At 42.8% G+C, this 13,324-nt stretch overlaps 1 protein-coding gene across 5 annotated transcripts in view; it reads right to left on the reverse strand.

The window, feature by feature from the left end:
• KIF16B (kinesin family member 16B) overlaps positions 1–13,324 on the reverse strand; it is a 290,777-nt gene that overhangs the window by 143,630 nt on the left and 133,823 nt on the right. For all 5 annotated transcript variants that reach the window (XM_030310126.2, XM_030310127.1, XM_030310125.1 and 2 more), the window contains exons 13-15: positions 2,861–2,980; positions 1,929–1,980; positions 119–256 (exon numbers count right to left, since the gene is read on the reverse strand). In XM_030310126.2, the coding sequence (XP_030165986.1) occupies positions 119–256; positions 1,929–1,980; positions 2,861–2,980 (310 nt within the window). The remainder of the gene's footprint in view (positions 1–118; positions 257–1,928; positions 1,981–2,860; positions 2,981–13,324) is intronic.

Raw genomic sequence — 13,324 nt, forward strand, 5'->3', positions numbered from 1 at the left:
TATTTCTTATAACTAACCAGCAATTAATTCTAAGATGCACACGTTCTCCCATTACCTGGCCAACTTGTTCTCTAGCAACGGCATACACAAAGAACTCTGAAAACCAAAAACCAGATACCTTGATTTAGGTGTGTGGCCTCCATGATCTGAACACCATTCACGGAGCACTGAGACCCGCTCAGGGGTATCAGAGTCACCGTCCCCCCGACATTTTCAAAGATGCAGTGCTCACTCTCCAGGTCGAGGCCATGAAGAACTAAGTTGGAAAAACAAAAAAGAAAGATAATATCTTCTTTGTTATCGAGTACAGTGAGTCCCAACCTTTACTTATTTTTCCATATTGAATACCCTTCCTTTTCCATGTAAATATTATGAAGTGAACATTTATGTTCAGGGAGAAAAGTGAATTACAGGACTTCATGGCATCAGCTGACAGAACGCTGAATGTTACCTCAAAGGGTCTGGATTTCACCTGTGTAAGGAAGTAAGTTCTCACATGCTAATTTCTCTCATCTTCAGGGAGAATATAGTTAAGTAACTTGTCTTAATTGAATACCATTGTGTGGCTCAGATGCTGAATAAATTTCCTCCACCAGCCACCCAAAGGTCACTGTAAAACGGAAGCAACAAAAGGGCTCTGTGGGTCAAGGCCCTTCTTATAACCTCTGCACTTATAGACACTGCATTCCAGGAGCAGAAACCAAAGGTGAACTTGGCCTGGCATGGATCTTGAGAGGCCCAAGGAAGTCTCCAGAAGCTGCACTGGGATGCACACCACCACAGCCTGTGCCAAATCTAAGAGAACATGACCTCCACTGACCTCTCGGAGCATGAGGCCGCTAAAGTACCTATTCTTGTAGGACTACACCGAGTTACTCTTACTTGGGTGAGTGGCCAGGCATGGACATGAACGCCTGTCAAAAAAACCTACACAATTTTAGGCACAGTTCTTGGCCAGCTTCTCAGAAGTACAAATCAAACAGCTTCCACTGTTCTCCACTGAACCATACTACTGAGCTTTTCTGTGCACAGAAAACATGTGTTCTTACCACTCATCATCATTTACAGCAACCCCAAAGGTCAAACACACAATTTAACGATCAGAAGAGGAGGCCTGACACCTAGTTCCACTCAAAAAACAGCTGAAGCTGAGGACTTCTGGGAACTGGTTTTCAGCTCTCCCAGTTTCACAGCAAATAGTAAAACACACAGAACTACGCTAGCTTTGGCGTGATGAATAGCTTACACTTGGCAGGAAAGCAAGTCCATTACCAGCAATTCTAAAAACAGCTGAGAAGACAGAATTCTTCCCCTGCCACTCCCCACCTTGTCACACACACACACACACACACACACACACACACACACACACACACACACATGCACACCAACCACCACCACTACAGTGGTTGCCCGGGTATGCTTTTAAAGCCTAACAAGACCTCACCCTGCTCCCGGGCTGAATCACTGCTTATCTGTGGGTCTCGGCAAAGACTTTCAGGAAACCCAGAAGTCATACCTCCATATGCGTGTGTGTTGTGCACTCTGGCATCATTGCACAGGTGTCTATATCCTTCCTGTTGAGGGATCTGCTACCCTCTATCTATGTCTGTTGGCATATTTTCATCACTATCCCATTGTGACAAGAGTAGAGTAATTTAAATTACTCTCGAAAGTTGTGACAGAGTATAGAATGTATATATGGTGGGGGTAAGGATGTACAATTCCATTTTATTCACTAAACTAATTGTTCTGTTCCATTCATTTGAGTTGCATTCAAAATTATAGAAATGCACATACTGATCGATACTGTATTTGCAAAAGAGGTTTTTTTTATAATCACTTTCGTGTTAGTCATTCGAAAGACAATTCTTCATTAAATGATTTTTAAAAATCACTGGGAAGAAGAAATTGATAAAGATTCTCACCAATATCCTGTTCTGTTGAAGCATCTTCTCGACCAACATATGTCTGACCTTCCTAGGAAGAAAAGTCAAGTTGAATTTATTAGCAAGAACATGAAGAATGGTCTGTTTCTCCATTTTTCATGTAAACTCAAGCAAGCTGGTGGCTGATAGGCTGAGCAATGTTCCAGACAGGCCATAGCCTCAGTGCAATTAGAGTTCACTGAGGCTCTGTAACAATGTCCCATGTTGCCCAGAAAATGCACAGGTCCTGAGGCTTCCTGCTCAACAAGGGTAGGCTCCTATTTTTGGTGTGCATCCATACTCTGTCCACGTAGGTAATCCCACTGATGTTCCTGATCCTTTCTGGCAAGTTTCTCCTCTAGGGGCCAGAGGTTCTTCCTATCTAAAGATACAATTTATGGGAGGCTGCAAAGCTCAGATCCAACACTATCCTCATTTTAAGGCATGGATCAGAGAGAGGATACTAAGTCAAGGTTACAGAGGCAACCACTGATACTAATGTGGTAATTCTGTTCTCTTGACACAAATTGCCAGTTTGGGACCAGGCCCAATAATGTAGGCTGGAGACACGCTTTATAATTAACCCGAGGGACTAGAAAATTACATCTAGCAAATCTCAGCTCCAGGTGGTTGTAACTTTCCTTCCTTGGTCTGCCTGCCTTTTTGTTCCTTACCTCTCTCTCACTGATTCTCCAAAGTGGCAGGCAAAGTAAATGGATCTTCATTTAGCTTTAGAACTCCATAAACATGGGAACTTTTAATACCACAGAACACCAGTGAGCCATTGAAAATCCCCAAAGGGCTCAAAGATTTGTAGTGTATTCTCTAATGTAATAGTTGTGTTCACGGATGTAGAGTATTACAGGAAACCCTGCTAGTGTCTAAAGAGGAAACGGAAAACAAAATTATGTTCTACTTAAGCCATTTCTAACCTTCAAGTGATATAAGATGATTCCAGTACTCAGAAGGTCATCATCAATGCCAATCAAATGGGGCAGTTCAGAATCCAAAACAACTCCAATCCCTTCTTTCCTAAGGGCTAGAGTTTGTTCCTGAAATTAGGAGGGAAAGGAAAGGAAAGATTACTTAGAGGAAAGAGAATGAGTAGTATTTTATTTCTCATCAAAACAGCTGCAAGAAAAATGGAAAATCTTCATGCTGGGATCCTGGCATGTGGCAGGTAAAGTGAACTTGAAATATACAAAAAGCTCAATATAAAATGAAGTAAACTTATTGCCTGATGAATACAACCTCTTTGAAACCAAGCTCAGACCTTGCCTTGCTTAGGAAAGGTCCTAGGACCACCCAACTACAAAGTAATCTTTCTCCCTCTTCAGAACCCTTATTTCACTTAATATCTAGAAGTCTCCCAATCTGTCGGCTCTTCTCACCGGTTACTATGGTCAAACTGTGAATGTTCCCCAAAGCAATCCTTTCCTGTGCATTAGCAACCTCTGTGCCAGATGTACTTGACCCTCTGTCTCCTGAACTAACTTCTAATACCTACCAGGTCATCCCTACGTACATAAAAATCTACTACACATTCTCCCAACAACGACCACCATGACCACCCCCCCTTGGCTCTGCATCTCCTCCAACTACCAACAATTTCTCTGTGTCCCTTTGGAAATAATCTCCTCCAAAGTCTTCCCTACACTAGTGGTTTCTCCAATTCCTCCCCTCCCACTCTCTCCTGCAGGCTTTCATCCTTGGGACCAGAGTACCTATAGTCACTCCCTGATGACCGCATCCTGTCTCTGGACTTCACCTGCAATCTACATGCGATGACTCAAGTCTAATGCTACAGACAGCCGTCTCCCTTGACCCCACACTCATGCATACATACAATCACTTACCTCAGTGTATTCTATGGGGATACCAAACAGGCAGCTCAAACCTAATACATTAAAAAACCAACTCTTGGGGTGCCTGGGTGGCTCAGTCGTTTAAGCATCTGACTTTGGCTCAGATAATGATCTCGGGGTTAGTGAATTTGAGTCCTGCATCAGGCTCTCTGCTGTCAGCACGGAGCCTGCTTAGGATCCTCTGTCCCCCTGTCTCTCTGCCCCTCCCTCACTTGTGCCCACCCACTCTCTCTCTCCCCCAAAATAAGTAAACATTAAAAGAAAAACCCGACCCTTGATTTCCCCTGCCTCTCAAACCTGCACACCATACCATCCCGGTAAATGCCAACCTTCCTTCTAATTGTTCAGACCAAACACAAAGGCTATACTTTGCTCCTTTCTTTCTCTAAATCCTACATGCTTAATGTTGACTCTGCCTTCAAAATATGACCTAATCTGACAACATCGAACCACCTGCACCACATTCCTCCTGAGCCCCAACCACCATCATCTTTCACCAGGCTACCACCACTGGTGCCCCACTGTGTCATGTGCTCTACTCAGCAGCCAGAGGGATGTGAGGGCAGGCTGCTCCCCTGTTCGAATCCTTTCCCTGGCCTCCCGTTTCATAGAGTTGAAAGCCCAAGCCTTTGTAAGGTTCTACAAAGCTCTACACGATCTCATCCCTTGCTAACCTCCCGTTCTCATCTCCCCCCACCTTGCTCACTCCTGTCTAGGAGTCCAGAGGCTCCTTGCCCTTCCTCAAACTTGCCAGCCTGTCCCCAACTCAGGGCTTTAGGCATCGTTGTTCCTTCTGCTTTTGTGGTGGCTGTTTCTTCTGTCACTGTCTGTCCCTTCCCTTCCCCTAGAAGAGGGCTTCCAGACCCTGGCACTACTGACATTTCAAATCAGATGGCTCTTCATCATGGGAGGATGCCTTGTGCACTGCAGGTGGCTTAGCAGTACCCCTGGCCTCTACCTGTTAGCTATGATGCAATGGGAAGTTACGCAAATAAGAGGGCTAAAAGCTATCAGCAGAAGGGAGGAGGGGAAAGAACAAAAGTAGGGAAGGAATGTGTTTCGTTTTTGTAGAACCAACAGCTCTAGCCAAGGAGAAGCCCCAGTTAGGTGTTTGACCTGACAGTCCCTTGCTAGGTATGTCTCACCTGATATCCCTTTACGTAAGCCAGCTTGAGCCAGATTGGAGGTGAGGACAGCTTGGGTTTTACAGAAACCCCCGAGTTGTTCTGAAGTTACCTTTAGCTCATTACAATACCAAGATCCCCTCCGATAAGTGCAGTTTTCCACCATTTCAAAGATGGGATGTATGTACTGGTACGCTAACATGTCAGGCATGCACAACTGAACCCAATGCAAACTCCCTGCAAGCCTCCTTGCAAACCTATGCAAACTCCCTGCCCCTGCTCCCTAACACGCTGAATTAAAGTTTCCCGTATTAACCCCATGGGGAGACAGTGCTTTGAGAACTCTCTCCCTATCTCCCTATTGAAAGTTCTTTGTTTTCCTTGGGTGGCATTCAGTTTGGTGCACCCCAAGCAAACCCTTGAGTTCGGTTACATACCCACTAGATACCAGTAGTACCCTACCACTTCCACAAGGCTGTCACAACCAAAAAGTCTCCAGATACAAGCAAATATCATCAACTACATAAACTCTAGTTGAGAAGAACTCCCATACATGCATGTGTGTGTGTGTGTGTGTGTGTGTGTGTGTGTGTATAAATATAAATAACTCAGCCTTCAGTACCTCAAGTCTCCACTCAAATGCCACCTTCCCCATCACCCCACACAAAGTAATAAGCACTAACCTCCTTTATCCTGATGTTTCCCTCCTTAGCAATTACCACTACATGATATATTACATATGAGCTTATTACCTGTCCGGACTAGAATATAAGCCAGTGCCTAATTTCATGTCTGACATATTGTAACTGGTTAGTATTGTCAAATGAATGAATGAATGAATGAATGAATGGTCAGGTACACGAAGTTCCGACAAATGCAGGCAGGGCGGCAACAGCGCTGGTCAGGCAACAGACAATGGGTCTCTGTCCTAACATAAGGCCCATCGGTACCAAGACAAAAGAGCTCTAAAATCAGGCTTCTAAACAAATCTGAGATAAATTCCAAAGACCGAAGGTGAAAAGTCCAGCCTTGAGGCTGGGCCATGCTGAGCTCTGACTGAGTCACGTCCAAGAGCACAACGCTGCACTCTGTACTCAGGTAAAATGTGAGCAACGGGGAAGCAAGCTCTAAGCTACCAACCAGGCTCCTGGTAGAGACACTCCTAGCGGGTCTCTTCCCCACCCCACCCCTATAATGCGCACTGTGACCAGGGCACAGTTCTAGATCCCCAAAGCGAGCACTGCCTGAAACATACTCAGTACACCTTACATTTCTGCAATGAATAAATGTATTTCATGTTACTGAAATATTAAAACGATGTCATCCTCTAGGTGAAGGATTCAGAACTTCACAACCTTATAGACAAGGGAGTTACTAAGAGGTTGAGGGGAAGGGTAGCAGGAAGAGAGAAGTTTCCTGGGCCTTCATCTCTGCAGATATGAGTCTCAAACGACACACCCACAGAGCTGCAGTCATGCAAGAGGGTGATGGAATGAAATGCAAAAAAAAAAAAAAAAAAAAAAAAAAAGCCATAAAAATCACCACTTGAAAGAAAGCAATTTAATTTAACAACCATTAAATAGATACGCAGAGAAAATGACCAATGCATAACTTCGATTCAAGAAAAGGAAATGAAGCGTATCATTGTTCTTCAATTACTCCTCTTATCAGCCAGGCTCCCACTGCAGGGCTCAAAACCTCAGGCTTCCAGGTCGGAGACTTCAGTAATCCTGATTTACTGTACCAAGGCCCTTGCAAATCTTAGTTAAATGAGTACTCTAAATAAACCAGCCTCTACTCCTATCTCTCAGATATTGGTAGAATGTGTTCTTTTCCTCCTGACTGTAGAATTCAAGCAGGAGAGGAACGTATGTGATTTAAAAAAAAGAAAAAAAAAAAAGATATATGTTAGAGTGGAGAACTTAATCACACGGTTCTATTTCATAAAACAGTGTCCTCACTGGAAGGTCTGGTGGCTCTGAACTGTGACAGTACCACATATGTGGTTAGGCAGCCGCCTGCTAACGAATGTTCCAGGCCTCTAGGTCCATGTGAAGAGGACAGTGACTGTTCTCAGAAGTGCAGAGACATATGTATTTTCTTTCTGCATAAGAGTGGACAATAACCCGAGGAAAAGGCAATATTTTAAAATCTCATAGCTCCCAAACTAGAGAAATTGTTTTGGACTACATCCCAGTTTAGTTTCATATTCCTTTTTTTTTTTTTTAAAACCACTGAAAAATACTTTCTTTTTCCCCTCCTTGAAGTAAGTCTCATAGATTTTGAAAATCATTGGAAATTCATAACTTTGGAGCCACGAGGTCAAAAGCATTACCTGTCCCCACTCCCCCTTCCCATGCACACACACCAGCATGTTCTCACACACTTCCATACACAGAATGGGTAACAGCTGAATTAAGAGACAGTCTTCCAGGACTGGGAGTGGGGGCAGATGAATTTATGATTAATGCTGCTCTAAAGCTCCATGACATTCAAGCTGCATTCACTACACGATATTATAAAAGTGTCACCTCATAAAACTAAAAACGAGGGTTTAAATCATTGCTCAAGTGAAAAAGTAATTTCAGACAAAAATATCTATCACGTATAAAATATTTATTGAGTGGCATCTACTGTTATACATAATTTATGAAACACCTCTTTGATAAGATGGAATATTTAACATAGCAGAATTGGCCATCCCTCCCCCAACTCTAGGAACGCCATGTCCCAAAGAAATGGGAAAATATATAGAGCTGCACATATTTTGTATTGAAACAAAGCTTCTGGCAACCAATTATCGTATAAAAAGGAAACCATAGCCTGACTAAAAGTGTCAAAACATACTATCAGCTTATTTTAAACATTACGTTCATTACATTTGCAAATAATATGTTCAATATGTTTCTCTGAACCTAAAACATGTGTCCAGTGCCTTTGCGCTCACTGTGTCACTTCTGGCACATTCCAGCAGTTCAGGTGAGTTACAGGCAGGGCTGCCCGATTCCAGGGGAGGAGACCACACAAGGGCTTAGTTCATTGGGAGCGCCCCATGTAACCACCATACCTGTTTATAAGACTGAGCAGAGGTCCTACCTCTTTTAATCACAACCATATCCTCAGCATCTAGTACTTTCTGACAAAAGTCAACAGCTTTCCTCAATGACTAAGTGAAAACCAAAACAAGAACTTAACCAACAACAAAACCAATTTTTCCCTTTTGAGAAGTCTCCTGAGAGCTGGATCTCACTTGGGAAATACTAGGAAAACTGGTGATGTGTCTGTCCCACCTAAATTAAGAGCTGTCTAAGAATAGAAACTGTCTTTCCTCACACTGACTACGTCAGGTGAATATGGCTGCACCGGGCACACAGCAGTCACTCAATAAGTGCTGATTATTCGCCACGGTAGAGAGTAAGTGATTTTAAGTAGATTGTTTTTTGACAGCCAAAAATTAAATGTCAGACTCTTTTTTTGAGGAAATGTAGTCTATGGAGAATTATGTGTCTCACTAGCGGAATTTTGTAGCCTTGCCTCACAGTATAAAGTGCAGTTAATTTCTGCCAACTTGCCTATGACACTTAGCAGAAGACGAAAGGTTCCCCTGGAGCCGGTGCCCGCGGTGTGTGTAAAGAGGGAGGGAGGAAGCCAGGCAGACAGGAAGACTTTTATAAAAAATAAAGTTAGCCTCTAGCAAAGCTACTTTTTCATTTAACACACCGCACGTGACTTTATGTGAATTTAACAAAAGGAAAAGAAACTGAAGTATTTGTTGAATTTCAACCAAATGTTCCTTCACTACAAGGGCTATTTCCTAAAATATCCTTCTAAGTTAAAACGTCATGAAGCATATTTAGCGGTCTGACGGTGCTGCCGACATACATTTTTCAAACGTGCTTTGATTTTAAGCACTCTTACTCGAGTTTGTACACGTTTGGAAATATCTGCCTCCTGACCTCACACCTGAATAACCCCTTAGCTGTGTCAGTTTGGGCCACCGTCGGGTCATACTTCCTTTCCCTCAGAATGCTGAACACATGGCTCCATTATCTTCAGAAACTGACTGCTACTCTGAGGAAATACGAAGCTACACTAACTTTTAGTCCACCGCAGACAATCTGCTTTTCTGCCCAGGGGGGTATGAAGAACTCCTTTATCTCTGAAATCCAATAGCTTAATTAAGATAGATTTCAGTCTTGAACCTTCTGTACTCCAAATTTTCCTGGAATACAAGACTCATCTGCAGACCCAGTTCTTTTGCTTATTTCTTCATTTCACGAAAACTGGCTTGTTTTCTACCGCATTTTGTTTCATTTGCTGACTGTCTACTTCAGGGATGCCAATTATCCTTATATGACATTGTCTTTGTCTTCTTTATATTTTAGCTTCTGATTACTTAATACCTTGAGTATTTCATTTGTGTTCATTGACATTATGAAGCCTTTACTCTTTTAGTAATTTGATTTCAATGGCATCTATTCTTTCCCTTGGTATTTCTAATTTTACGTATTCGTGCTGTACTGGATGTTGTTTTGGACCTCACACTCTTTCTTTAGGTCTGCAATCTCCTGTTTTTTTTTCCCCCAACCTCATTCTGCTTTTTATTATCATCTTGTTTTGTTTACTGACTTCACATTTCTCACTAACTTTAGTTCCACAGAATGAAACAATTGTAAAGAACTCCCATGCCTTGAGGTATGTTTTCATCGAGATCTGGACCCTTTGTCTTTTGCATGCTAGATTCCTTTTCTTTTTCTTTTTCTTCTTTCTTTCTTTCTTTTTTTCTTTCTTTCTTTCTGTCCATCTGTCCACCCATCCCTTACTGTAACTATGTTTCTAGAATTACCCTAGTTTTATCTCTCATCTCGTATATGTGCTCAGGTGTGTATGCTTAGGAATCCAGAGATTCCGTATGCTCTAACACACAACGGGCAACTCCTTGACCCCTGTCCTGCTGTTCCTGTGATCTTGTCAAGTTCAAAGACTGAGTAGCCTGCATTCTATCACTTTTCCCTAGCCAGATGGAATGACAAGAGCCACGTTTCAAACAAAGCACCCTAGAGGCTCTAGGGTGAATTTGAATTCCAGGGCTCTGCCCTCTCTTAGCAAAGGTCATGAAATATCCTCTACTGTGCTCCTTCCTCCTGCTTGAGATCCCACTCCTGTGGGGAAGCCTGCTCCCAGGTCTCTCACCATTTCACCAGGCCTTTACTTACAAAGAGAATCAGCTCTGCATTTCACTTCCTCCCAGTTACCACCACCAGCTACTTCTATGGCTCCTCAAATAAGAACAGGGAAATCAGTTTGGATCTCCCCAGACTGGAGGGCCCCGGGAAGGGTTTTTAGAACCCTCACTGATTTAGGGGCGCCTGGGTGGCTCAGTCAGTTAAGCGTCCGACTTCGGCTCAGGTCCTGATAACACGGTCCGTGGGTTCAAGCCCTGCATCGGGCTCTGTGCTGACAGCTCAGAGCCTGGAGCCTACTTCAGATTCTGTACCTCCTTCTCTCTCTCTCTGCCCCTCCACCGCTTGTGCTCTGTCTCTCTCAAATATAATAAACATCAAAAAATAATTTTTTTTTTTTTAAATTCCTTAAGAACCCTCACTGATTCAGTTTCCGATGTGCAGGCTTAGGAACAACCTTCCCTCTTCCTCAGGGCCGGCTTGTGACTTTGTCATCTGCTCCCTATTAGTGAGTTCACGGTGGTTTTTCTGCTGCAGCATGGGATGCTTGCTTTGCTTTTTATTATTTCCTCCCATCTTTGAAACTGTGATGTCATCTCCAAATGCCTCTTTAAAGAGTAGGATTTCAGCAGGTTACAAAAAGGAAGAAAATAAGGGATACTCCAGGTTTGGGGGACTCCTTGAGTAAAGACAGGGCAACAGCAAACATGGGTATATCCACAAGAGACCCCTGGAAATTCACTTTACCTGCTAAACCTGGAAAAAATGGACTGGAAAGCCAGGTAGATGGATCATTATTTGATTCAGAAAACAGGAAGCCATTGAGAATTTTGAAAACAGGAACGGGTTGATACTTTAGAAGATGAATCTGGCAAGGATGTGCAGGAAGAATGGGAACAGAGGAAAAAGAAAAGCGGGATTATAAAGGACACTGCAGAGGTAGATGCACTCTGTGACAATCAGTTTAGACGGACTGACCTTAAGACAGCCTTCTCAACTATTTTACATATTCTTCTTAATGAGAAATAAGGAAAACTGGAGAGCTTGCAAGAGTTGCAAATATCTGATAAATATCCAAAAGATTTTTATTGCCAGGAAAAAAAAAAAAAAAACAACAATCCTGACATTTACTAGTAATACTTTGCAGACAGCTCAGCAAGTGGATACTGGTGACTTGTTGAAATCACTCACCAACTTGACTAGCAAGTGTTCTCAAGTAATTTACACGTTTCTCATATAATACAAAATGATAAACGGTCACTGGCAACACAAACTAACTAGCTGTGAAATCCTGAAAGTACACCACAAGCTGACATTCACCCAAAAGCTACTATTTCTTGTATGTTCTTCCACACACAGAAAGAAATCTAACAGAGAAAGGAAACAGTTGCCAAGATTACCAGGAAATCAATGAAGCTGTACATGTGAACAGCCAACTATCATCCTGTCTTCTTTCACTCTTTGTTCATGCAGCCTGAGTATGATGAAAAGAGGTAAGAATCTCTTTCACATTCCTCCAGGAAATAACTTTATTTTTGCTGTGTTCCCAGAAGAGAATGTGAGAGAGAAGTGAATAAAAATAATACTGGGTGGCTAACAGCATGTTCTATGACCCTACAAGTCTATTGGTAATATGTAATCCTTCTTATGAGAGCTCTATTTAATTATGCTCTCTGAATCATAATCTGATTTACACACACACACACACACACACACACACACACACACACACACACAGGAAAGAATAGTCTGTGGAAGTTAATAAGGGAATGGAAGTCTACCATAACTGAAAAGGTCTCTGGCAGATACCACAGACCTAGAATCAAGGGAGGACTGGCGATCAGCCTTAATGAGAATGAGGCTCCAGCAAGGAAGAAGTTTAGGTGGGAAGGCAGAATTAGCAATCCATGGCTTGAAAAAACAAAAAAAAAGGAAGAATCAAGTGGATCATCCTAGATGCCACCCTTGATCCTTCTCTTTGCCTCAACTCCCCTAGCCAGACCATCAGTAGGTCCATCAGCTCTACCTACACAACAAAGTCTGAATCATCCACAACTTTCTGTCTCCACTGCTACTGAGCTGATCTGGCTACCACCATATCCTACCTGGAGTCTCTGACATCCCCCAGTTGGTCCTTCTGCTTCCTCTCTTGCCACCCTACAATCCATTCTGCATATGAGCCAGAGCCACCTTTTCTAAACATCAAGAGGTCATGCATAAAACCCTATGGTGGTTTCCCATGCATTTAGAATAAAATGACCCCCACATCTCATTTCATCTGGCCCCTGTGCACCTCTCCAACCTTGCCTCCCTCCTCTCTCCACTTGACTCACAATGCTCCAGCCAGAATGCCTCCTCATTCCCACTGCAGGGCCTTTGCACATGCTATTCTTTCTGCCTGGGACATTCTCTCCCGACTTTGTTGCTTATCCCTTCTTGTCAATCAGCTCTTACCACACATGCTGCCTGCTCTCTCAAAATCAAAGACAGCAGTGAGTAAATGGAGAAAGTCCCTGCTCAGATAAAGTTTATGCCCTACTAGACCCCATTCCCCTACTCCCAGGCACATACATATTCTACCACTCCACTGGGCTTAATATTTTCAGGGCACTCAAGGCTACCAAAATTACATTTACTGTGTGTCTTCCCCTCCAGAAAGCAAACGGAGGGTCCAGGACAACAAGCTAGGCCCAGAGAAAGAGAATTCAGGATGGAATCAGTGAGAGCCAAAATATTTAACAGTATCGTGATCTCTGATCCCAAGCCTGAGACTATTTCTGATCAGTCCTGTTTTTATGCTCCTTGCTAGGCAAAAGCAGCTCTTGAACCTCAAAAGAATATTTAAAATGGCCAGAATAAGTCAAGCTTATAAGGGAATCTTGCTTAAATGTGAAGGTTTGATCCTAAAAGACTATCATCATAAATGATTTAAGAAGTATCCAACACATCTCTACTTAGCATCATGATGCTGATATCAGATTGGCACCTGTTAAATCATGAAAGTTAGGGTAGAAATGTAAAAACCTTGTTTTTCACATGACTTTGAAACAATCCACATTAAAGTACCTGTGGTCAAAAGAAACACCTTTAGAACAGATGGTGAACAGTTCCAGACTCACCAGGGCAGAAATAGGAAGAGAAGAATCTGGCCACCACCTACTCCATGGTGCTAACAAATCTAAATTTCCTAGGATTATTGGCAGTCAGCCCCTAACAGTAAATAG

The sequence above is a fragment of the Lynx canadensis genome, chromosome A3 (genome assembly GCF_007474595.2).
Source record: "Lynx canadensis isolate LIC74 chromosome A3, mLynCan4.pri.v2, whole genome shotgun sequence".
In the NCBI taxonomy this organism is placed as follows: domain Eukaryota; kingdom Metazoa; phylum Chordata; class Mammalia; order Carnivora; family Felidae; genus Lynx; species Lynx canadensis.